The sequence below is a fragment of the Gorilla gorilla genome, chromosome 10 (assembly GCF_029281585.2).
Source record: "Gorilla gorilla gorilla isolate KB3781 chromosome 10, NHGRI_mGorGor1-v2.1_pri, whole genome shotgun sequence".
NCBI lineage: Eukaryota > Metazoa > Chordata > Mammalia > Primates > Hominidae > Gorilla > Gorilla gorilla.
In genome coordinates this window covers 115,895,973-115,921,926 of record NC_073234.2, presented here as the reverse complement: position 1 = coordinate 115,921,926, position 25,954 = coordinate 115,895,973, and the positions used below count along the sequence as shown (strand labels likewise).

General features: G+C 39.9%; 1 protein-coding gene across 8 annotated transcripts in view; it reads right to left on the bottom strand.

Annotated features, from left to right (window-relative positions):
- NR1H4 (nuclear receptor subfamily 1 group H member 4) overlaps positions 1-25,954 on the bottom strand; it is a 132,993-nt gene that overhangs the window by 58,469 nt on the left and 48,570 nt on the right. For 6 of the 8 annotated variants that reach the window (XM_055358760.2, XM_055358759.2, XM_055358757.2 and 3 more), the window contains 2 exons: positions 13,232-13,366; positions 12,464-12,596 (listed from right to left, as the gene is read on the bottom strand). In XM_055358760.2, the coding sequence (XP_055214735.1) occupies positions 12,464-12,542 (79 nt within the window). In that variant the 5' untranslated portion in view covers positions 12,543-12,596; positions 13,232-13,366. Of the gene's footprint in view, positions 1-2,191; positions 2,329-12,463; positions 12,597-13,231; positions 13,367-25,954 lie in introns of those variants that run through there. The other 2 variants (XM_019039443.4, XM_004053744.5) reach the window with 1 other exon arrangement.

Below are 25,954 nucleotides of genomic sequence, written 5' to 3'. Positions count from 1 at the left end.
CAAAGAGTATGAGAATTAGGATTCCTTTGTGACGGTTCTCCATGGAAGTTTAGGGAAGAGTTCTTAAATGAGAACACATGGATGGACTCCAGGGGAGTCTGAGAAGCCCTGAAAAGAAAGTAAAATTCTTCTGGTTAGACAGTCTCCAGGTTTCAACACCTTCTCTAAAGGAGTGTCATCTGAGGGAGCTTTCTGAGGTGATAGAAGGGTTCTGTACCTACCAGTATGGTAGCCACTAACCACATAGGGATATTGAACCCTTGGAATGTGGCTAGTGATACTTAGAGTCTGAATGTTAAATTTTATTTAATTCTAAGTTAAAATTTAAAGTTGAATAGCCACACGTGGCATATTAGCCAGTGCAGCTCTAAGGAGTTTGGGACCAGAACCACTGTATCCCCAAATGGGAAATCAGGTTTGCATAAAAACAATGGCACTCCTCCATAATCTCACAGTGAGTTTCTGATGCTCCTGAGAAAGGGCCCAGTTTATATCCAGTTTTTCATTCCTGGCACAATGCTGACCATAGTAAATGTTTAATGAATGTCTGTTGAATTGCAGTGCCTAGAAAAGTCACTTTTTTTTTTACCTTCCTTTATTTCTTAATCCATGGTTTCTTCACTAAATGGCAGGGCTTTACTGCAAAGTTGTTTGCTGTTCCTGGCATCAGGCCTTTGTGATGTTAGTGCCTCTCCCTGCCTCGTCAGCTGATTACCTACTTCTGGTCACCACTCCGGGAGGCCTGCCCCAGTTCCGCCAGGTGGAATTCACCTCTCCTACCTCTGTACACACTTCTATTATGGCACTTATTGGAAGCATATACAATCATTTCTTTTGTTTACAGGCTTATCTTCCACGCTGAACTTGAGATGGTATGAGATACTACCTAAGAGTGCCCTCTGAGCAGACAAATCTGGATTCATTTCACCCGCAACTTGTTAGGTATATGAACCTGGGAAAGACATGGAACTTCTTTAAGCTTCTGTTCCTTCCTTTACAAAGCTGAAACAATGTAGTGCCTGCATGAGAGGCTGTAATAAAGATGAACTACGACAAAGAATGTAAACTGCATAGTGCCTGACACCACATACACATGTATACTTTCGTGATTGTTGTGATTAGTCTGTGAACTCTTTGAGGGAAAATATTAGACTATATTCTTTTCTTTATATTCCTGGCATCTAACTCAATGGCTGACACATAGTAAATGTTTATTAAATGTTGGTTAAATTGAAGTAAATGAAAAATTTGCTTCCCCGGCCTTCCAACTCATTTCCATTTCTAAATACGGTGTCGGTCACTTTTAAACATCGGATTTAAACAAAATGGTATGCTACCAAGTCTATGACCAAAAACATGTTCACAATTATCATTATTATAAAAATGACTCGAGTTTTTTCTTGCTGGAAATTTAAAAGATGAATTTCTGTTTTAAAAAATATTAAAATATGATTTACATTATACTGTGTTTTAATTATAATCTATGTTTTAATTCAGAGAAAACCAAAAGCCTGGGCCTAAAGCTCAACTCTGTGCTTATCTGATTTTTCATGGACTGTTGGGAGAAACCTGCTGTGAAACTACTTCATTAATTCGTGTTTCCCAAACTCTTTTCATTTTTTTTTTTACCACAACCTACGGTTTTAGATACATTTTATCTCATATCCCTCATACATACTTATACACATGTAACTGAAACAAAATTTCATGAAATACCACTTGTCTTTACTCCTTGAGGGACACTGATATTTCTATTCTATTCTATTCTAATCCAGTTTTTAATGCTGGTCACAAGACACTAAATAAATTTTGTGATCCCCTGGGAACTGAGACTTGCCATTTTAGGAACACTGCATTAAATAATGTATGTTAAAATGTTTTTTCAAGTGTCCATTGATATTAATATTAGAACTGTCTAATGTTTGGTTTGGAATAATAGTGATAATTTGACATAATAGTCTATGAAGAATATTAGGGGAAACATCCTTGGATTTCATCCCCATAAGATATTCGTCTGTTTAGAACCCTATAAAAATCACCCCAACCCAAACTCTCACTCCAGTCTTCTGGGTCTGACTGAGCCACTATCTTTGACAGACATCTGTTACTGTCATCTCCAACCAAAGTCCCCAGATTTCCTCAGTCCAGTTGCAAGAGCTCGACCTGAAAGCACCTGTGAACAGTGTCCTACCTTTCGCGGGCTTCATACTCATCATTTCCATGAAAAATCCTGACGGCGTACAGCTGCAGTGAGGACTAATTTGAATTGGATTTTCTAACCCCTGAAACTGCATTACCATTCTTAGCTTATTCACAGCAACTGAAAATGAGACTAGGTAAGGAGTGAGAGAGGACAGAGGTTGTGTGGTTTACTGATTAACCTCATTACGGAGCAGAATATTTGTAAATGTTTATGAGAAAAGTTCTTAATGCCAAATTGCCTAGTAAGCTGGAAACCAGTCTCTTAGATAAACATTTTGGGGGAGTACTTTTCCAGTTTAAGAACTTTTAGAGGGTGGGTTTCTGTTCACTGGCTCTAAAACTGGACTTGGAGGTCAAGTGCCATGCTCCGGGTCCTGACATTTGTCCCCATCAAAAGGTGGCAGAATGAATGGTATGATTTAAAATGGAATAGTATGATTTAAAATGAAAGCATTTTAAAGCATAATGCTTGATATGGTTTGGCTGTGTCCCAACCCAAATCTCATCTTGAATTGTAGCTCCCATAATCCCCACGTGTTGTGGGACAGATCCTGTAGGAGATAATTGAATCATGGGGTTGGTTTCCCCCACACTGTTCTCGTGTTAGTGGGTAAGTCTCACAAGATCTGATGGTTTTATAAGGGGTTTCCCCTTTTGCTTGGCTCTCATTCTCTCTTGTCTACCACCATGTAAGACATGCCGCCTGTAGTCCCAGCTACTCGGCAAGCTGAGGCAGGAGAATGGCATGAACCCAGGAGGTGGAGCTTGCAGTGAGCCGAGACTGCACCACTGCACTCCAGCCTACCTACCGAACCTACCAAACAGCATAGCTTAGCCTAGCCTACCTTACATGTGCTCAGAACACTTACATTAGCCTACAGTGGACAAAATCATCTAGCACAAAGCCTTTTTTGTAATAAAGAACTGAATATCTCAGGTAATTTATTGAAAACTATGCTAAAAGTGTCTATTTCACACCATTGTAAAGTCTAAACATAGTAGGTTGAACCATTGTAAGATGAGGATGTATATATGTTGAAGCCTTAAACCCCAGTACCTCAGAATGTGACCTTAATTGTTGATAGGGTCATTACAGAGAAAATCAAATTAAAATGAAGATCCAATATGACTTGTATCCTTATAAAAATTGGAAATTTGGTTACAGAGACAGAAACACAGAGAGGGAAGTTGATGTGAACACACAGAGAGGAGACGGAGATGGCCATCTGTGGGCCAAGGAGAGAGCCCTGGAGCACATCCTCCACCCACAGCCTTCAGGAGGAGCTAACCCTGCTGACACCTTGATTTTGGACTTCCAGCCTCCAGAACTATGGGATAATTTCTGTGGTTTAAGCTACCCAGTCTATGTTACTTTGTTACAGCAGCCCCAGCAAACTAATACATCCAGGCTGTCTTGGCACTTATTAGCTCTGTGGACAATGGACAAATTCCTGAACCATTTTCTGCCTTTATTTCCTTGGTTGTAAAATGGGGTTGATAACTATACAACCTCAAAGAATTATATGTGATTATTAACTAAAATAGTATTTATAAAATGCTTAGCACAACAGGTGGCTACCCATCATCACTATGTTGATGTTATGATTGCTCAGCTTTGGACTCATGTTGTACCTTGGGTTGCTTATTGAATAGGAATAATTCTATATTTTATCCTTCAGCATAACTTTTGGACATCAAGCTTAAGTCTATTGGTTGTTTTTTAGAAATGAGGGCTTTAGAAGGGGACTCAGTTGATCCAGGGTGGAGCCCAGGCATAATGTAGCGAGATGCACTGTGTAACCTTAGATGAGTCTCTCAGCTTCTGTGGGCCCCATTTGTCCACATCAATAGATGGTAAAACATAGATAATAATTCATGCCCTAATTAGGCCTGTTCTGAAGATAAAATGAGATAGTAAATATGAAAGCAATTTTGAAAGGCAAAGGTGAGCTATACAAGTGGAATAATCATTGCTAAGACATTTCTATAGCCTTCACAAGTTTCCAAAGCAGTTCCATATGCATTATCACATCAGATCTTCACTTGCACCCTTGGAGGGAGGTATTATTTCTAACTTCCACTATCTTTAACCTATTTTTAAACTCAGTGAGTTTCAGTGATTTGTCTATAGTCATCCCATTAGTAAGGAATGAAGCTGGGACTTTAACCCAGGTCTTCTGACTCAAAATCCCGTGGTGGAAAAACTAAGGTACACTTGCCCTAATTGCCAATAAAGAGGAAGAGAGTGGTGGTCTATGGGTATATTTCAGTTTGAATTGCTTGATCAGGGGTCACCATCTGCAAAGCCATTTTCCGTCCTCAGTTTACTTCTGACCTTGTTCTCCCTTCCTCACAATCCCAGAGCTATCCTTTCCCTGAGAGGGTCATAGGTGAAAAAGCTACCCAAAGGATATGAAGCTAGGCGAATGATTCAGAATTTTCCATTTCAAGAATTCTCCACTGAGTTTTTCACTGGCCAAAATAAATGGACCTGTCGGTTGCCCTCAGAAACATCTATACTAGATAAGAAATGAGCAGGATTATTTAGCTGACCCAGGAAACCCTTGTTGCTGAGTGAAATTCACACAGAATGTTCTTATAACAAGACTGATTGGATCCCTTTGCATTTCTCTTAGAGATGATCAACTGTCTCATATCATTTTTTCCCTAAAAAATATTTTTTTCCTGAATATCTCTGCTGTCTAAAACAGTAGCCACTAGCTATGTATGGCTATTTATTAGTCTCTTTTCACACTGCTATAAAGAACTATCCAAGACTGGGTAATTTATGAAGAAAAAAGGTTTAATTGACTCACAGTTCTGCATGGCTGGGGAAGCCTCAGGAAACTTATAATCGTGGTAGAAGGTGAAAGGGCAGCAAAGCATGTCCTCAAAAGGCAGCAGGAGAGAGAGTAGGAAGGGAGAAGCACCAGATACTTATCAAACAACCAGATCTCGTGAGAACTCACTCACTATCATGAGAACAGCATGGGGAAACCACCCCCATGATCCAATCACCTGTCACCAAGTCTCTCCCTCAACATGTGGGGATTATAATTTGAGATGAGATTTGGGTGGGGACACAGAGCCAAACCATATCAGGCTATTTAAATTAAATTGATTTAAATTAAATTAGAGTCAGTTCCTCAGTCACACCAGTCACATTTTAAGTGTTCAATAACCACATGCGAATAGTGGCTACTGTATTGGATGAAGTAGATCTAGAACATTTCCTTCGTCACAGAAAGTTCTATCTGATGGCACTGTTCGGCAGAGTATTTGGGAGCACTGTGAATGTTGTACCTCTCATGCTGAGTGGGGCATCAGCTATGAAGGCATGAAAAAAGGGAGGTCCTACAGTAAATATTGGCAATGTTTTTTTTCTGAGAACTATCCTTCGGAACAGACATGGTCAGCAGACTTTAAAGGTAGATAATCTTATTGAAAGACCTTCCCAGTTGACAAGGTCAATAGAAGTATTCTCTAAGCCTGGAGACTTAAAACATTGGATTTTGTCTCCTTGTCCTGATTATATTTCAGTTGCCTACTTACTAATTATGGAATGTTTAGCAGATTATTTAACATCACTAAATATTCCTTTTCTCACCATAAAAGGGGAACAGTAACGGTACCTACCTTATAGGTGTGTTGTGAGAGTGAATTTTAGTGGCAAATAGAGTACTTGAGATGTGCCAGGCATTCTTCTTATCACCTTATTTAAATAAGGCAAGTAACTTGCGCAAAGTTAAGGAATTTGTCCAAGACCACAGGGTAGTAGATGGCAGAGATTGGAATCAACCCAGGAAATCTGTTAACAAATCTAAAATGTACTTAGCTTGATATCTGACACATCAGTTTCTATAAAGCACTCAAGAAATACTAGCTGTTTTCATTACAATTATTTTTATTGTTGTAAGTTAATATATTAGCAGTATGATTTTATAGTCAATCTTTTTTAACTTGGCATCCCTAAGAATCTGTTTCTTAGCCTGCAGGGTTGAGAGCTAAGGCCTAGACTGCAGTGGAATCGCCTACCAGCTGGCCAACTCTCTGACTCATTGCACACCTTTTCCAAATTCTGCAAGCCCCTGCTGAAAGAATCAGTCATCTATTTTGTAATAAGAAAAGGCTCATTCAATATTTCTTTCCTTCTCCCATTTCTTTACTCCACTATCAAGAGAACCAGAACTGAGATTCCTTGAGAAAGAAAAAACCAAAGTAACAGTAAATTAAATGCCTTAGAGACTGCTTACAGCTATGGAAGAGCTGTGGAGAAGAAACAGCAGTGACGAAATATTTCAAATATGCTGAAACAAAGCTTCATTTTATCTGAGACAATGGTATCTCTCTATCTTTTGGAAACTTTGAACTTTAATTCACCGAAGAAGTCAGAACTATGTTCACTTGAGTTGAACTCAGTGAGATGGAAAAATACCTGAAATCAAATGTCAGAAATATTCTACAAACTGCATCTCAAAACCTTTAATTGCATTTTAAAACATCTGACTGACTCTGTAACATCTGGAAGATTCGTTCAATTTAAGCATAAGTCATAGGGAAGAAGCAGATTTCAAAGTGAGTGTATTCTGATACAAATAAAGCATGAAGAGGCTGAGGAGGGAGGATTGCTTGGGCCCAGTAGTTCAAGGCTGCAGTGAGCTCTGATTGTGCCACTGCACTCCAGCCTGGGTGACAGAGCAAGGCCCTTGCTCTATAAAAATAAAAATAAAGAAATAAAGCGCACCCTAAGAAAATGGGCATACACAGCTGAGTGAAGCATAAGGCAATGAGAAATAGCCAAAGGAAATGAAAGATAAGTGAATGGGATTGTATAGGATCTACCTCCTGACACTTGCTAGGCCTCAATCAGAATGGGGCTCCGGAAAGACTGTTAGATACAATAATAAACGCAATACAAGACGTGGATTCCAAAGCTGTTGTTAGCAATGTAATAATGCAAAGGTGAGGTAACCAGAAATTTATTTACATATTGTTTGTTTTTGTTTTTTGGTGGTTTTTTCTTTTTTTTTTCTTTTTTTTTTTTTTTGAGACTGAGTCTCACTCTGTCGCCCATCTCATTGCAACCTCCGCCTCCTGGGTTCAAGCGATTCTCCTGCCTCAGCCTCCCGAGTAGCTGGGATTACAGGCACGTGCCACCACGCCCAGCTAATTTTGTATATTTAGTAGAGACGAGGTTTCACCATGTTAGCCAGTCTGGTCTCAAACTCCTGACCTCTGGTGATCCGCCTGCCTTAGCCTTCCAAAGTGCTGGGATTACAGGCATGAGCCCCTGCGCCCAGCCTTATTTACATATTGTTGATTCTCTCTGGCCCCTTGAAAGTTCTTTGCACTCCACAATGTTGAGATAAACAGTACTTCCTTCTTTTAATGAGTGGAATGGTGTTTATCATTTCAACAATTTAAAATGTGACAACTACATTTCAAACTCTGGATTAATTGTAACATTTTAGGATGTCTTGCAGCTTACAGAGCACTTTCCCACACAGCCCATTCCTTCCTCCCAACAACCTGTGAAGTGTGACATTATTATCCTCATTTTACGTGGGTGAAAACTGAAGTTCAGAGAATCTCACTTGCCTCTGAGATTTCATTTCCCGCTATTTTATTCCTTATTTCCATTCCCAGTGTCACTGTGCTAAGTGAGTCAGGAATCACTGTACCCAGGAACATTGGGTGTGGGAGGATAAGACTGTACTTTCTCTTGCTTATTCTCTTATTGTTGGAATGCTTTGTCTCTTTAATCTCTAAATTTTTGTAATTTTTGAGTTTTTAAAACATAATTTGCTAAAAGTAAATATAGACTTTAGTTAATATACCATCTCCTGTTTTATTCACTATGTCAGATGGTGGGGAGCTGTGGACTTTGTCATTATTACTTTTTATTATGCACTAATTGCATAAAACTTTGCCTTATTCATTCATCAGAGACGCCTTTTTTAATCCACTAAATTAATCTTTGACCAAGCTTCCTGGCTTGCAGGATCTCCCAGAGGAAAGGAGACGAATCTCTGTGCGGTAACTGTGTCCTTCCACCCCCAGGCCTCTACGTGGATTCAGTTACCGACGGGCTAGATTTCCATCTGGATTTGTCAGGGATGTCTGGCAACAGAATAAATTAAAGGACTTCAGGGAGGTGATTCCAACCCCCATCTCTCTGATTCCATTCTGTCCAAGTTTCTTTTCTTCTTTTTCTGGTGGAGCTGTCACATCCCTTCAGTCCGTCTCTGATCTCAGCCATACCTGTGGCAGCTGATCATACGCGAGCTCAGATGATGACTGCAGGCTGACTGCCTGTCATTTCAAGAGCATGCTGCACGTCCCTATGCTTTCTGCCCAGAACTTCTCTAATCCCACAGGAGACAGCTTGGCCTGAGCTCAAAAACAGTCCAGAAGCGCGGGGAATTAATGCCCCCTGGGGTGACGCTCAACCAACAGGAGCCAAGGGGCAGTTAATATTAATATATGCTCCAGTCCCTGACCCCTCTGCTGACAGTTCTCCGTGCTGCTCCCAGTGGCATCAAGCTGGCCTCACCCACACCAGGGATCTTGACAACTGACCTCTTTTGTTTTCCCTCCTTCCCTGTCGCATCGCCCACTCCCTCGCCTCCGCTCCCTCATTATCTCTCACATAAACTGCCTTCACACAAGTCCTCATTTGGGCTCTGCTTTTTGGAATAAACATTACAGGGGTGAAGACATTTCCCCTTCACCTTAAGCAAAGCCTTCGAAGAGTAAGGGGCCCATGGTCACCTCTAGAAGAAGCTGCAAGTTATCACTGAAAAGGTCATTAGTGTCTCCAGGACCCAGTAGTGAGTGCTTGTCAGTATTTGTCTTCAGGTCACCTTCTAAACGCCTTAAAGTTGTCATTGAATTATGACCTTTATAATAACCCGCAGTGAAGGGGACCATGCCCAGGACCACCTTAAAAGGACTTGTTGAGCCATGTACCAAGTGAGTACCATTGAGTCACCACTTCCTGACGTGGACAACAGTAGCATTTCTGTGGACTCAAATGTTTAATTTGAGTAAATGTCCTAGAATTCCCAGCCTGATAATCTACTTTTACCAACTGAACTTGAGTGAGCTGTTCAAGGCTGCACAGCTGGTTAATGGGAAAGCAGTTGTCCACCCCTAAATAAAAATAAGTAGAAGACAAGGTCCTTCTGAGTCCATTCCAGACTCTGGGCCTTTGCACTTGTTATTGTCTCCTCCCGGAATGTTCTCTCTGGCTTCTTGTCTTTCAGGCTGTGCTCAATTGTGGACTCCTCAGGGGCCTTTCCTGACTATACCACTTAGAGCAGCCCATCCCTCCAGGCTATAGGGCATCACCCTATTTTGTTGCCTTCATAGCATGTATCACTACCTTGGGCATCTGTAGGTCCAAATAAGGTATAAAAATAATATTATTTTGTTTATTGATTTATTTACAAGTTTATTGTGAGTTTGCTCTCTAATAGGATCTTGCCTGTCCTATTCTCTGCTTTATTCCAAGGCCCAGCGTATTGTCAGTGTCCGATATTTGAAGAGAAGAAGTGACAGCTATCCATAGACTATTCCATTAACCTTGTTTGCCTTTATTATAACAACATGACTGCTGTTTTCAATACACAGTTAACCACTGGAAAAGAGTCCAGCTTTCTGGGCAGTTGAACCCATGGATTAACCCTTCTGAACCCCTGGCGTAGCTTAGACTCAGGAGTACTGAGTTAGGCCTGTGGGCTACTCATTCATGGGCCAGTCTTTTCCCTGGTGCCTTCCACCCTACGCACATGAAGGGGCCATAGAAGCCATCAATGTCATCATGACACACAAGAAGATGAGGAAGAGGAATAAAGGGATCAAAATTTTCTTCGTCCTCCCCTTTGGCATACCTTTAGCTCAGGTATGTTTTTTTGTTTGTTTGTTTTTCTTGAGATGGAGTCTCACTCTATCACCAGGCTGGAGTGCAGGGGCGCGATCTCGACTCACTGCAACCTCCGACTCTCTGGTTCAAGCGATTCTCCTGCCTCAGTTCTCTTGAGTAGCTGGGATTACAGGTATGCGCCACCACGCCAAGCTAATTTTTGTATTTTTAGTAGAGACAGGGTTTAACCATGTTGGCCAGGATGATCTCGATCTCCTGACCTCGTGATCCACCTCCCTCAGCCTCCCAAAGTGCTGGAATTACAGGTGTGAGCCACTATGCCCAGCCTAGCTCAGATATGTTAAGTGAAGTGAGACTGAGGGCCTAGGGGAAAGAGATTTGAAAATAATGCTTAGACGTGGCTCTACAGCTTAGTGGAGAAAAGGAAAAGGAGTCCTAATGGTCACACATGGTCAGATTAGTTTACCAGAAGAGGGGACCAGATAAAGAGTTGAGGAAACTGCTCCAGCAAAGAATTACAGCTCTGCATTGCAGCTCATGCAGCTTGTGCTATATATTCTCAGAAGCCTTAAATGCAGTGTTAGGAAATGGAATAAGAATGTGGTCCAGCAAAAGAGAGAGAGGAGAGAACCACACCATAAAAGCAGAAGGCACAGTGCTTCCTTAGCAATCATCTTTAGATGCTTCTAACCTGACGGCATCTTCATGGCTTTTTCTGTATTTACTGGCATCTTTTTCACCTTATGGCTGCTGAAATCACCCTGAAATCTTCTGTGCTGGCTGAAAATTGGGCTAGCTTGTAAGGAAAAACCCTACAATTTTCTCTCTGTATGCAAATTGGAGCTGAATAGATTGGTTTAGTAATGATGAAGCCTAAGCTCAGAGATCTCAACCTACAATCATAAAATTTTACAGCAGGAAATTGACATTTTTGTTTGAAAAAAAATCTTGAGTGCAATTTTCCTTTATCTGTGGTATGTGCCAATAGTCCTAATTATTCTATGAGTTCTAATTGCTAGAAGAAAAAATCATTAAGATGTCTATACATTGACTCTGTTCTGAGGAACCATAGAAGGGCAGGCAGGCCAGAAGCAAATGGTCAAGTGGCTAGACATGGAGGCAGGGCCTCCCACTGCCCTTGACTACATCTACAGGATGAAGATAAGCCAATTGGAAGAAATAAGATGCAGCAAGTACTTGGGAGAACTGGCATTTAATAAATAATTACTGCCACCTTTGGTCTCTCTGAGAGTTACGGATCAACATCTGTTTTTTCCATAAACCTCTTTTTCTTTTCCCTTCTATTATTTATTACTGGACTCTTATTTATCAAGTGCCTACTAAATATGCACTGGATAATAAAAGATTAATGAAATATGGTCACTGCCCTTAAATGCATTTGTACTGTATGGAGGCAGGTACACATGTAAATAATTATTACAAATAATGACCCCTTTTTGGAAATGGCCTAATCAACTATCACACACTAAAGTGCTAATGACTAATAGGTAACAGCACAAATTATTAATTAACAGGTCCTAGGAATATCAGCAACCAAATAAGCGGTCATGCCTTCATACATTGAACTTTGAGGAACTTCTAGTGTTTGCATTTTCACTATTATGGTATATCATGGCCCATATATTAACGGAGGGTGAAAACTGGGAGCATCCCAGGCTGCCAGCAGGGCTATTATGCAGAAGGGAATTATTTTAACACTGGCAGAAAGGCTCCCTGTCCCACCCAAAATATTGCCTTGGCTAAATCTTTGTTAATGTTCGCAGTTGAAACTCTTTATAATGAGATGTTTTTCATAAATGCATAAAGTGGAGCAATATATCATTTTATGGTATCATCTAGTTACAGATCTACTGAAAACTGCTTAGTACAATTTGTCCTCAATCCTGCTTAAATGACTAATCCTGACTCTGTGCCATAGATCCCCCAGCACCGGAGGAACTGCAAAAGGAAATCTGCCCAGCTATAACCTAAGTAAACTCAGCCTTTAATAGGTATCATATTAAGCCATAAGAATCATGATTTCATAGTTTAGTACCTGCTATAATAATATTGGAATTAGCCTTAGAGGAGGAATCGCTTTCTACTCCCTGCTCTGTTAATTATCTAGCCTCGCGGCCTTGAGCAATTCACAAAGCTTTTGCAGTCCTCATCTATAAAAATGAAGACCATTAAGTCCCATGAATCCAAGGTCCGATCTACCTCTAACCTTGCAGAGTAGCTAACATTGATTGAGTACTTGGAAGGAACAAAAACATGTTCTTGACCCTGGGCTGGACTCATCATCTAGGCATTTCCTCATGTATTTCCAAATTGTAGTTTGTTCTTATTGATATTCAAATGAACTTGACAACTTACCAAATAAATTTTCAGAAAAAGAAAATTCATCTGTGGTAGGTAAATGGGAATGTTCAATGAGATTCATTTTTGATCCCATCCAAATTTTTCAATTGAAATGCACTTTCTTTATGGTGGTCTTCAAAAAAAACTCCTGAAAGGAAAATAAATAGTTTGTGACTGTGGGAATGCCGGAAGGGTTGGTTAGGAGAGCTGGGGAAGGAGACAGCGAGATAGTTTACGAAAGGACAAATGGCTCCCTTTGAATGCATTTTACTATAGCCTTTCTGTATGTATCTTTTCTCAATATTTATCGTTTTTATACCTCATTTGGACCTAAAAATGCCCAAGATATGTGCTTGCATAAAAGATACTAATTTATCTGAAAAAAACACCGTATGTTTTTATTCAAATTTCAGCCCTTGGGAGATTTGGGCAAGATATGATGACATTTTGACTATGTCTTTATTAGAAAAAAGAAACAAATATAAAAGGCTTTGATTTAAAATGAGATGAATCCATGATTTATTATCTTAAACTTTATTCTAAAGTTGAATAGGTTTTTATAAACATTAATAGTGATTTAAAGCCACTTCCTACTGGAATTTTTTTTGACTATTTAGGCATTATGTCAGCAGATCAGAAAATCAGAGATATTCCTTATATATCTGCCTTTTAGAGGAAATTTCAGGGGCTTTCATTTTCACTGTCATGATCTACCTTGGTCATGTATTGATCCGGGGCTTTTTAGAAAGATACAGTAAGAAGAAAAATAATGGTAAATCTCACCGAAGTGTCTGAAGTTTCATCTTGAGGAAATGTCCAGAAGAAATCCAGGAACCTAAGAGAAGCAGTGTTCACTTTGAGCTATGTTTCTAAGTCTTCTTTTCTTCTTTCACTCCTTCTACGATGTCTTCTACCTCCCTAAAGAAGTAATTTGAAAGGTTACATAATGAAAAGTGATAATGTGTGCTGTCAGAATCTCTTTTCCCAAGCTGTTTTCTGAGGATGATTTTCAAACCTTTTTTTTCTGTCTCCACCAAGATATGACTTTATTTACAAATAAATAGCTATCTATATTTGCTGCCCAGGAAGAGGATATAGTGGGTTTTTTGGATAAGTATGTATTTCATTAGGATTTCTCCACTATTCGTATCTCTCTTTCTCTCTCACTCACCAAATGTCCTAGCTCAAACAGAAGTGAGTTTCAGGTGCACTTGGCTGCTGGGAAGGTAGTCCACCAGAAACCTGTTTCCTTCATTTATTCATTTATTCATGCTTGCAACAAATATTCAGTGAGCACATATTCTGCACTAAACTCTGTGCTAGATATTTGAAGATAAAATGGCAAAAGGAAAATAAACATTCATGATCCATGATATCAAGCTTAATTAGGAATAAATATTAAATAAATAATCACACACATACATAGATAATTATATATTGTCATGAAAGCTGTTCATGAAGGCAAATAACAGGATGCTGTAATAGAGAGGTTTGGATGTGAAGAGATAGAGAGTCAAGAGATAGAGAAGTAGCTGAAGGAGGATGTAGTTTCAAGGGCAATTTTTAAAGATGGGCGATACTAGAGCAATCTGCATTGATGGGAAGACACCAGAGAGGAACCAGATGAAGAAGCAAGAATGAGGGAGAGTCTTCTGAGAAGAGACACAAACTGTGTCCATTGTGGGTTCCAGGCATATCTGGGTCCATCTGGTAAACCCATGGCATAGCCCATCAAATTCCACCAAGCCCTACTGCCAAACTCTACTATCCATTAATATAAGCAGCTTGGTGGGAGAAAATCCATTCTAAACTCATGGAAAGCTAGGGACCATGAACTTCACCCCAAAGGAAAGCCTTAGCCATTAGAGACATATGTAATTTTCAGTGTAGCTGTGTTTGACCAACCCATACTAGATTCAGGAGACCTTCCTACCACCCAGAGGTGAGAAGAAAAGGGTTGTAAATAAAAATGAAGTCTGGAAACATTGAGGTATAAGGCAGATCCGTCCAATGCAACAAGCAGAAGAGAGAGAGAACTCACTTCAACCTCACCCTCATCCTCAAACAACTATGCCATATTTCACAGTGGAACTCTGAACCCAAGAGGGCTGGGCAGCAGAGGTGCCCAGCAGAGGAATCATGACTACTGGTTGGGCACTGCTCTGCCTCATGGACACAAAATGGAGTGGAAGGAACAGCCAGAGCAGACTTAGTTATAAACATGAAGAGACCCCAAGGCACTCCTGAAATAACTGGGGTGTTGTCGGGGAGGGAGGCTCTGATAGGAGCTGGAGGTCCTGAAGAGTAAGCCAGTAAAAGTTGAGTTTCTGGCTAGGCACAGTGGCTACTGCCTGTAATCCCATCACTTTGGAAGGCCAAGGCAGGAGAATCACTCAAGCCCAAGAGTTCGAGACCAGCCTGGGCAACATGACAAAACTCACCTCTAATAAAAATTAAAAAATTAGCTGAGCATGGTGATGCACACCTGTAGTCCCAGCCAAACTACTTGGGAAGTTGAAGCAGGAGGATCACTTGAGCCTGGGAGGTCGAGGCTGCAGTGAACTCTGATCATGCCACTGCATTCCAGCCTGGACGACAGAGCTAAAGTCTCAAAAGAAAAATGTTGAGTTGTTGTTATTAACAGGACCTCATTCATACTCATAAGCTAGTTGAGGACTAGGGAAATGCAAATTTCAGCATGTACATATCAATTGTATAAGGATATATATAATGTGTATATATGAATACATATATGAATCATGATACTAAATATGTATATGTGTCTGTATATTGTATAATAAATGGGCTTAAATACCCCACTCCCCATCAAAATTTAGGCAATTATTGTTCTAGAGTTTCTCCTATCTTGGGAATAGGAAATTCCACAATTTCCCATAATAATATTTTCCAGGAACCCACCATGTGAACGGTCAGAAAGTTTTCCTAATATTCAACCCAAGCTTATACTCTGTAACTTAAGGCCCATTTCCTTTGGTCTTTAAAAATAGGATATTACAGCTCTGTGACTCTGACTTCAGGTTTCCCCCTGTGCTCTCCTTGTCTCACATCTGTCTTTTTTAACCTTGAGCCATATTCAGCAAGCTCCCCCATACTTCCACTGCACATTACAGTTTTTTAATATTTTCCAGGCACACTCATCTTCATTTTGGATTCCTGTGATATATTTTCTTCAATACATTCATATAAACTTGGCACCTTCAAATTAAGGGCCTGGCATACAGTCAGCCCTCAAGAAATGTTGGGTCTATTAAATTATCTGCATTTATTGTTTTTCTTGCTTAGTTCTGCCAAATTCTATGACATTTGACTTGCTCTTCCTGGAGAAATGGTATAAGCCCTATTGGCGCAAAAGCTTAGGACATAATTTATCACTCACTCTCCCAAATGAAAAGTCCAGTTCCCCTAATTCTGCATCATTTAAGTTATTATCCCTGATTGGAGACCTACCATGTGAATGCCCCTGATTAGCTAACAGCAGAACTCTCTAGATAGAATCCAGATAGTTAGCAGGGTCCACTCAAGTCAGATTCATTGGGTTTACAATTCCCGAATGGGCTTTAAAAAAAAAGAAACTAAATTTTTGAAATAGTAACACAAGCACATGGTAAACAATTCAAACAGTATACTGAAAAAAAGTCTTCCCAGCTTAGACACCCATTTCCCTTACCTAAATACAATCACAATTGCTAATTCTTTGTGTATCCTTCCAGAATATTGTTCTCACTCTTCAGTATAAAAGGGCCTTCAAATACTGTATCTAAAAACAGAGTTGGTAAACTATTGCCTGCAGGCCAAATCCGGTCGGCTGCCTGTTTTTGTGTAGCCTGTGAGCTTAGAATGGTTTTACATTGTCAGATGGTTAGAAAAAACAAAAGAAGAATATTTCATGACACATGGAAATTATATGAAATTCATATTCATTGCCTATAAATAGTTGAATGGTACACAGCCACATCCACTTGTTTATGGAATATCTATGGCTCTTTTCTCCCTGCAGTAGCAGAGGTGAGTACAGTAGTTGCAACACAAGACTGCACAGTTCAGAAACCCAAAAATATTTACTATCTAGCCTTTTACACAAAAAGTATGTTAATCCCCACCTGAAACAAAGAACAGAAGGGATTCAAACAATCAAAGTAGTGCTAGAGGTAAACTATGAATAAATGTAAAGATTACCTTGGGGATATAAACCCACTTAATTAAATACATCTCATAATAGTCAGATTTTCTTTACCTCTTAACAGCTTCTTACTGGGATTAGCAACTTTAGCCTACTTGCCAAGAGTTTCCATATACATTATTTGTCTAATTACGGTTACTTTGGTGCTCTTCTTTCTCTAATACTCTTCACTTTCATTTTGGGGAAGGAACTGCAAAAGAAGAACTCCCAGGAGACCCTTGACTTTAGCTCTAAAGTCTTTTTTCCTTCAAATCCTCCTTTCCATAAAAGGAGTCGTGTTATAGGTTGAGAATTTTATCCTTTGAAAGACCCTTGAAAAACAATATGCTCCTTCAACACACTTTTTGGGTTGACATCTAATGTCTTTCACTAAAAAATAAAATAGTTGCAAGAAATATAATTTCTGATGTATTATAAAAATTGACATTTTTACATGTTGTTGCATTACTTTTAAATAATTCGATTAAATCTAAATATCACAGCAACTTTATACCCTCCCTTATCCTTTTAAGAAATAGATGAAGTTATTCTTTAACAGCTGGAAACTTTTTAATCATTCCTGTTCTTCCTCAAGTTTACATTTCATTCCATTCCACTTCATGGCAGAATTTTATCCTAAGGTAGCATATGTCTACACGTGAGAGTCTGTTATTGGTCATTTTATCATATTTTCTGCCACTAAAATATGTATATAAATTTGAATTTTTTTAATTTCTAATGACTTTAAGATTTTAAACATTTTTTTAAAATTTCAGGATTTACTTTATGACTAGCTATTATGAGTACCCATTTAATCAAAACTATGCCTTGTCCATGAGACTGTCTCTACAAATGGGGCAGCTCATTTTCCATGCCAAAAGGCACAAGTAGAGAAAGCAGTCTATTGTGGAAGAGAGAACACCAGATTAGAAATAAAAACAACATTATGGCCAGGCGCAGTGGCTCACGCCTGTAATCCCAGCACTTTGGGAGGCTGAGGTGGGCGGATTACTTGAAGTCGGGAGTTCAAGACCAGCCTGGCCAACATGAGGAATCTCATCTCTAATAAAAATACAAAAATTGACCAGGCCTGGTGGCACAGGCTTGTAATCCCAGCTACTCGAGAGGCTGAGGCAGGAGAATCACTTGAACTCGGGAGGCAGAGGTTGCAGTGACCCAAGATTGCACCACTGCACTAACCTGGGAAACAGAGTGAGACTCCGTCTCAAAAAGAAAAGAAAGAAAGGAAAACAACATTGTCAGGTGATAGCCATGGTCAACAGCTGGCAGAACACATGAAGCAGAGGAAGCAAATCTCCTTAGAAATGCAGCTAAAGGCCAGACATAGTGGTTCACACCTGTAATCCCAACACTTTGGGAGGCTGAGACAGGTGGATCACTTGAGGTCAGGAGTTTCAGACCAGCCTGGTCAACATGGTGAAACTCCGTCTTTACTAAAAATACAAAAATTAGCCAGGCGTGGTGGCAGGTGCCTGTAATCCAAGCTACTCAGGAGGCTGAGGCAGGAGAATCATTTGAACTTGGGAGGCAGAGGTTGCAGTGACTCGAGATCGCGCCACTGCACTGCAGCACTCCAGCACTCCAGCATTCCAGCCTGGGCAACAGAGCGAGACTCGTCTCAAAAAAAAAAAAAAAAAAAAAAAAAAAAAGAAGAAGAAGAAGAAGAATCAGAGCAGGTAAAGAAAAGAAAAAGATCTGATTTGAACATGATCACTTCCCTACCTTCCCCCTGACTCCCCCATTCCCCACCCCTGTCCTGGAAGAGGGATAGGGCGGATGCAGGATAGATTAGCCAGCTGCCCCCTCTGTTAGCCTAATCAGTCTCAATTAATAGTTTGTTAACTTAATAAAACCCCAACTTTAAGAATTCCTTCATCCACTGTTTTCCTGAAAAGTTATTAAAATTTATTTTTTAAGCTAAAGTATTTTTAAAATAAAAGGGACATTGCAGAAAATTGAGGCAATACAGCAAAGCATAAAAAATGTCAAATTGTGTTCTATCATTTTTTTCCATTTATACTCCCACCAGCAGTAAGAGTGCTTTTCTCATCATACCTTTATTAGCATCACCCACTCTCACTTTGAACAATTTTTTCTAATTTACTAGGTGACAAATCCTATCTTGTTGTATTAAATTACTCTGATTAGCAGTAATTTCAAAAAAATTTCTTTACATCTATATTGGCTATGTGTGACAGTTTCCATTTTGGGTTTACTTCCTTTGCCATTTTTCTACTGAAGTGTTCTTTTTTTTATTGACTTGGCAGAGTTCTTCATACGTTAAATGTATTAGCATTCTATTATATTTACTACATGCCTTTAAATTACCTTTACCTAAAAAGTTTTGCATTGCATGTAGTTAAATATATCTGATTTTTTAAAGGTTACTTTTATTGCTCCTTATTTTTATTTTATGGTACAAGGTGGATTTTTTTTTCAGAATTGCTTCTTGAGTACATTTTCCCTCACCCATTGGTTCATAATGCTTCTTTAAGACTTTAGTTTTCCATTGATCGTGCAGTTACTTCTTGTATCAATATCATCCTTTCTTATTATCGATCGTTCTCTTTCAACATTTCCTAAGATACCCTTGCTTGTTTTCTATGATAAAATTATCATATCTTTTATCACACTCTTAAAAAGAAAAGTTTCTTTGGGAGTTTGAGATGGTGCCAAACGTAGATATTTAGGGAGAAAATCTGCTCATTTCTGATATTTAATTTTGCCTTTCAAGGGCACAGCATGTCTCCATTTGCTCAAATGTGCTCTTGCACCTCTCAGTCTTATAGATTTTTCTCCTATATGTTCCAGTTTGTTGATTGATGCTTCCTTGTCATTTTTCTCTCCCTCCTCCTTGTATAGTAATTAATGCTTTGATTTCATCTGTTTTGTCTTTACTATATCACCAGATCGTAAACTTCTAGAAGAGAGGAATCACTGCTTTTATTTATTTCATATTCCCTTTGCATAGCTGGCAATGTTTTACATATGCAGAAATAATAGCTTTGGTCTAGTATAAATATCACTGGGGATGAGACATGAGGAGATTAAGGGTGGAGTGCCAGTTCTGACATTCCGTAGCTTCACGCATGACCTGGAACTACTCACTCAGCACCTCCTCCCGACACTACCACCCAGAGGCTCCCGATTGGGGATTTAAATCGAAATAATAGGGTTGCAGTAAAGATTAAAAAGTGAATCTTTCATAGGTTTTCAAATATATGTATACAGTGACATGTACAAAAAAAGTTCACCACATTGTTTCCAATGGTAAGAAATTGGAAACAGCATAATGTCCATCAAAAAGAGAATGGATACAAAAAATAAATTGCACATTCACAGGTGAATACTATACAGCAATTAAAATAATTATAATCTGAACTAAAATAAATGACTATAAAATGAACTAGCAGCTGGGCATAGTGGCTCACACCTGTAATCCCAGCACTTTGGGAGGCCGAGGTGGGCAGATCAGCTGAGGTCAGGAGTTCGAGACCAGCCTGGCCAACATGGTGAAATCCCATCTCTACTACAAATACAAAAAATTAGCCAGGGGTGGTGACACACGCCTGTAATCCCAGCTACTCAGGAGGCTGAGGCAGGAGAATCACTTGAACCCAGGAAGTGGAAGTTGTAGTGAGCCGAGATCGCACCACTGCACTCCAGCCTGTGCAACAGAGCACTCCATCTCAAAAAAAATTTAAAAATAAAATAAAATAAAATGAACTAGAACTAGATGTATTCATATGAATAAATGGGAAAACATCATATTGAGCAAAAGAATCAGGTTGCAGAATAATACATACAGTTTGATATAAAGATATGCAAAGCAGTGCTACGTATTATTATTGTTACTCTACTGCAGAGGTCAGCAAACTATGACTCTCGGACCCAACCCAGCCTACCAAGGACCAGATTTGCCCTTTTGTTTACTTGCTCTCTATGGCTCCTTTCTGAGCCACAGTGAGAGAGTTAAGTACTGTGGTTGCAATACAGTCCATACGGTCTGCAAAGTCTAAAATATTCAGTCTATCCTTTGTAGAAAAACCTTGTGATCCTTGCCTTAACTGTAAAGACATGAATGAAAGTAATGAGCCCCATATTCAGAATAGAGCTGCAGAATGTGAGTGGGCAGGTACATAGGGAGTTTCTATAACACCTGTAATGCTCTCCTTCTAAGTTGAGCAATAAATACAACGAAGTTGATTATATTACTCTATTTTGTTGCATGTTGAAAATATTTCACAATGAAAAAGATTGAATGAAATTATATATGGAAAGCTTCCTATGTAAAAATACACAAGTTCATACAGGGCTTCTCTCTTTCTCACACATCCTTGCCCTTGCTACACACCATTCTTAAAGCTTTGAGGAAAAAGTAATTCCTTCCCATAAAATGTTTGGGGAACCTAACTGTGGTCAATGGGGAACTACTGGAAATTTTGAGTGGCACAATAAAATCAGTCGATACGATTACTCTAGTGAGAAGGTGGGCTGGGGAGGGGAAGCAGTAAAAGAAGGAGAAACATTCAGGAAGTTGTTGTGTGGTGACCAGAGTGCATAGCAGCGTGGCGTCAGTAGAGATGGGAAGGAAGGAACTTGTGTACAGCATACAAAAAGGAGGAGGAAGGAGAAGCAGCAGCCCCATGATACAAAGTTTAAGACTTGGGTATTGGTGAAAGCAGGGACAAAATGTTTACTTTACTTTTTGTTTATTTCTAAAATGCTGTAACCTAAGTCTTCATTTAAGGACCCAGGAATTATTTCAGAAATGGTATGCACTGTTTGTTTTTATTGTGATAAGACACATAGTTACTGGTAGCTTGGACTCCCACTTTCTGGTTATCAATATTTACTTATTTAGATACCGTGTGTCACGGGAAGTTCATGGCGTATGGAGCTCCACTGACTTAGCATAAACCATTTGCAATCGGAGACCTTGGAAAGACACTGCTGCAATTAAATAACTTTGACTCTGATTTAGAGGAATCTTAGTTCTTGGAGGATGAAGATAAAAACCGATTACATGCACTAGTTCACTATGAACTCTACATATCAAGACATCATCCTTGGTGACATTGTCCCAAATGAACTCAGTTGTTGATAGCAAAGTATACACTTTCTTGGATATCTATGTAATCCATTTTTAAAGGGCAGGAAAAAACATGAAGGTTTTCTAACCATCATCATTTTATGCTCAGAGGAAGCCTTAGATTCTGCCCAAAGGCTGGAAATACATTCTTTTTTTTTTTTTTTTCCTGAGACAGAGTCTTGCTCTCTTGCCCAGGTCGGAGTGCAGTGGCACGACCTCAGCTCACTGCAATCTTCATCTCCCAGGTTCAAGTGATTCTCCTGCCTCAGCCTCCCGAGTAGCTGGGATTACAGGCATGCGCCACCACACCCAGCTAATTTTTGTATTTTCAGTAGAGACAGGGTTTCACCATGTTGGCCAGACTGGTCTCAAACTCCTGACCTCAAGTGATCCACCCGCCTTGGCCTCCCAAAGTGCTGGGATTACAGGCGTGAGCCACCGCGCCTGGCCTGGAAATATATTCTTAAGGAAAAAGAGAAAAGAGCTCTAGGAAAAGAAAAAACATTTTATTTTTCCAAGTATTTGGTCTTCAAGCAGCACTCAAACTGAAGTTCTTTCCAGGACAGAAATACAGATTTAGAATAAATAGATACTTCCGAAAATCCAGAGACACGTCAAGGACAACATATGGCCAACAAGGATGGCTGCGAGCCAATATGACCATTGGACCACATCATTCTAAAGACAGTGCTCTATAAGAACCAAACAATTTTTATTACTATCTTAGTAACCACTACATAGATTTTTTAGTGATAGATTAAAATAAAATTTAATATTTAAATTAACATTTTAATTAAATTTTTAAAATTAAAATTAAAATAGCTTTTATGAGTAGGCAGGTTCCAAGTGATGTTATCTGATTTAATCTATCATAAGCTAAGTAAGGGCTAATATAAACACTTTACAGATGAGAAAACTGAGGTTCAAAGAGATTAAGCAATCTTTCCCAGGTCATGTTACTAGTAAGAAGCAGAGTGGGGATACAACCCATGTCTAACTCTAAATCCATGCTCTCATGCAGCTCTCCCACTGAGACTACCACCAGCCAGCCGCAATCCTTAGTGAAGGTCATTGGGCAGTTCTGTAAGGTCACTTCTGCTAAGGCACTCAGCATTAGCTGTTCACATGCACAAATCAATCAGGTAAGCTGGAACAGGGTTTACCCACAGTATTATTCTGTTTCTTTTCAAACTTCTTTTGCTGTTTCTAAAATCTCCATTGAAAGCCATACTTCCTTCAGGTGCTATACATCAAAAATACCTGCATCGACTGGGCGCAGTGGCTCACGCCTGTAATCCCAGCACTTTGGGAAGCCCAGGCAGGCGGATCACGAGGTCAAGAGATCAAGACCATCCTGGTCAACATGGTGAAACTCCATCTCTACTAAAAATCCAAAAATTAGCTGGGCATGGTGGCACGCACCTGTAGTCCCAGCTACTTGGGAGGCTGAGGCAGTAGAATCGCTTGAACCCAGGAAGCAGAGGTTGCAGTGAGCCGAGATTGCGCCACTACACTCCAGTCTTGTGACAGAGTGACACTCTGTCTCAAATAAATAAATAAATAATAAAATACCTGCATCAACCAGATATCCACAGCTTTCAAAGCGTCTCTGCTCTCTGGAGCTTACACAATGGTGCCCAAACAACAGCTGACCTTTATTTCCAACTAGATGTAGAAGAAGCACCTGGAGTTGAGGCTTCCAGGACCAGGAACCTGGAAGTGAATGTCTTCTTAAATTTTGCACCCTCAGTGCCTCACTTGCCTAGCTCTAGGCCTAGCCCTGCTTCTCAACTCCTTGATTAGCACAAACTCCAGGAGATGTTCATAGCCCTGGGTACCTCTTCTTTGCAGTGGTGTTACCATTGTAATTCAACCTTTGTTTTTGTGGATTTGGTTTTCTGTGTCTCCCATTAAACCAGCAGCTCTAGGAGAGATTACATTGGATCTCCAATGCCTTGCACAATGCCAGCCAGGTACATCTTAGATGCACAATAAATTCTTGTTAATTGAGTAAATGAACAAATGGTTGCATGAATACATAAAGTAACTAATACATAAATGAGTGAATGAATAATATACCTTACTAGATAACCACCTTTAGAATCAGTCTTGTTTAGGCCATAGGACAGAAATTAGTGAATAGAGGCATACAACACAATACGCACAAGAGCCAAAGAAGGATTTTTTTTTTTGTCACATAAAGAAACCTAACAACTAAGTCTGCTTCCCCACAATGTAGACTAATTAGTGAATGGTAACCATTTTTATTGGAAATCTCTTAAGCATAGGTTTTTTGGTCTCCCCATGGGAACCATTTTATACATGAGTTGACCACCCCAGGAAATTGTTTCATTTTGTTTCAGGGTTTTGGTTGTTGTTTGTTTGTTTTGAGACAGGGTCTCTCTCTTTCACCTGGGCTGGAATGCAGTGGTGCGATCTTAGCTCACTGCAGTCTTGACCTCCCAGGCTCAAGCGATCCTCACACCTCAGCCTCCCAAGTAGCTGGGACTACAGGCATGCACAACTTGCCCAGCTAATTTTATTTATTTATTTATTTATTTATTTAATTTTTTTTTTTTTTTTTTGAGATGGAGTCTCGCTCTGTCACCCAGGCTGGAGTGCAGTGCTGCCATCTCGGCTCACTGCAAGCTCCGCCTCCTGGGTTCACACCATTCTCCTGCCTCAGCCTCCCGAGTAGCTGGGACTACAGGCACCCGCCACCATGCCCAGCTAATTTTTTGTATTTTTAGTAGAGACGGGGTTTCACCATGTTAGCCAGGATGGTCTCGATCTCCTGACCTCATGATCTGCCAGCTTCGGCCTCCCAAAGTGCTGGGATTACAGGCATGAGCCACCGTGCCCAGCCCCAGCTAATTTTTTTAATTTTTTGTAGAGACAGGATTTCACCATGTTGCCCAGGCTGGTCTAGAACTCCTGAGCTCAAGCAATCTGCCCACCTCAGCCTCCCAAAGTGTTGGGATTACAGGAGTGAGCCACCATGCTGGGCTGGAAATAGTTTTAATTAATCTCGCGAATTTCCCGTTGTTAATTCTCTTCCATCAGAACTACCAGGAATAGTTTTGTTGTTGTGGTTGTTTGGTCTTCTTAATGTTCACTCTTCATAATCAGGAAAGTTTGTTTTTTCTTTTTTCGCATTATGTACATTAGTCAAAATGGTCAAGAAGCTATTTGTTTAATGTTTTCTCCTTGACTAACTTGTCATTTTTTTTTCAAATACTTCATTGGATCTTTGAAATATTATGCCTCTTACTCATGGAAATTGTTTGCAAAGATGGCCACCACAACTGCTTCCTTTCCACACGCTCTTACAATGTGAGTTTGCCACTCCTCTCATCAATGCACAAAGTCTGTTTTGCTAGCCCTTGGACCTGAGCTGGTCTAATAAATTCCTTGACCAACAGAATGTGGTGGAAGTGAGGTTGGGGACTTCTAAGCCAGGCTTTAAGAGACCTTGTAGCTTCTGTTTTCCATATCTAAGATAGAATGCTGCCCTGAGATTGCCATACTGTTTGCAGATATCTCAGATTTAAAAATCTCATGGAGAAAGAAGTCCAGCTCTTCCAACTATCCCAGCTGACAGCCACATCAAGACCCCAGACATGAGTGAGGCCATCTCAGTCCTTTCACTCCAGTTGAACTCACATCTGAATGAGCAACATGAGTGAACCCAGGCATAACGAGCAGAGAAGCTGCTCAGCCGCCCCACAGAACTATAAGAATTAATGGATCATTCCTGTTTTATGCCACTAAGCTTTGGGATGGTTGTTACAAAGACATAAATGACTGGTATAGAAATCAGTACCTGGAAGTGAGATGCTGTCTAAAAAAACCGCTAACATATATGGCCTGGGCTTTGGGATTGGGGGATGACCTGAGGCTAGAAGGGCATTGAGGAGACTGGTTAGTGGAAACTGGAAGATCAATAAGAAAATTCCCATAGGAGGTGGGAAGATGGGGGTCCTGTTTATAATCATGAAACAATCAGTAACACTGTCTCCTGTGGTAACTTGGAAGATAGAAATGTTTCTAATAAACTTATAGATCTAAGATTTCCCACTAGTACGGTGGATGTGTCAGTTGGTCTCTTTAGCTATGTGTGATAAGGTACTTACTCTTTAAAAACGGCATCTCAACATCAATTTCCCATTCATTCACTCATTTATTTAGTCAGTGCACATTTATTGACAGGCAC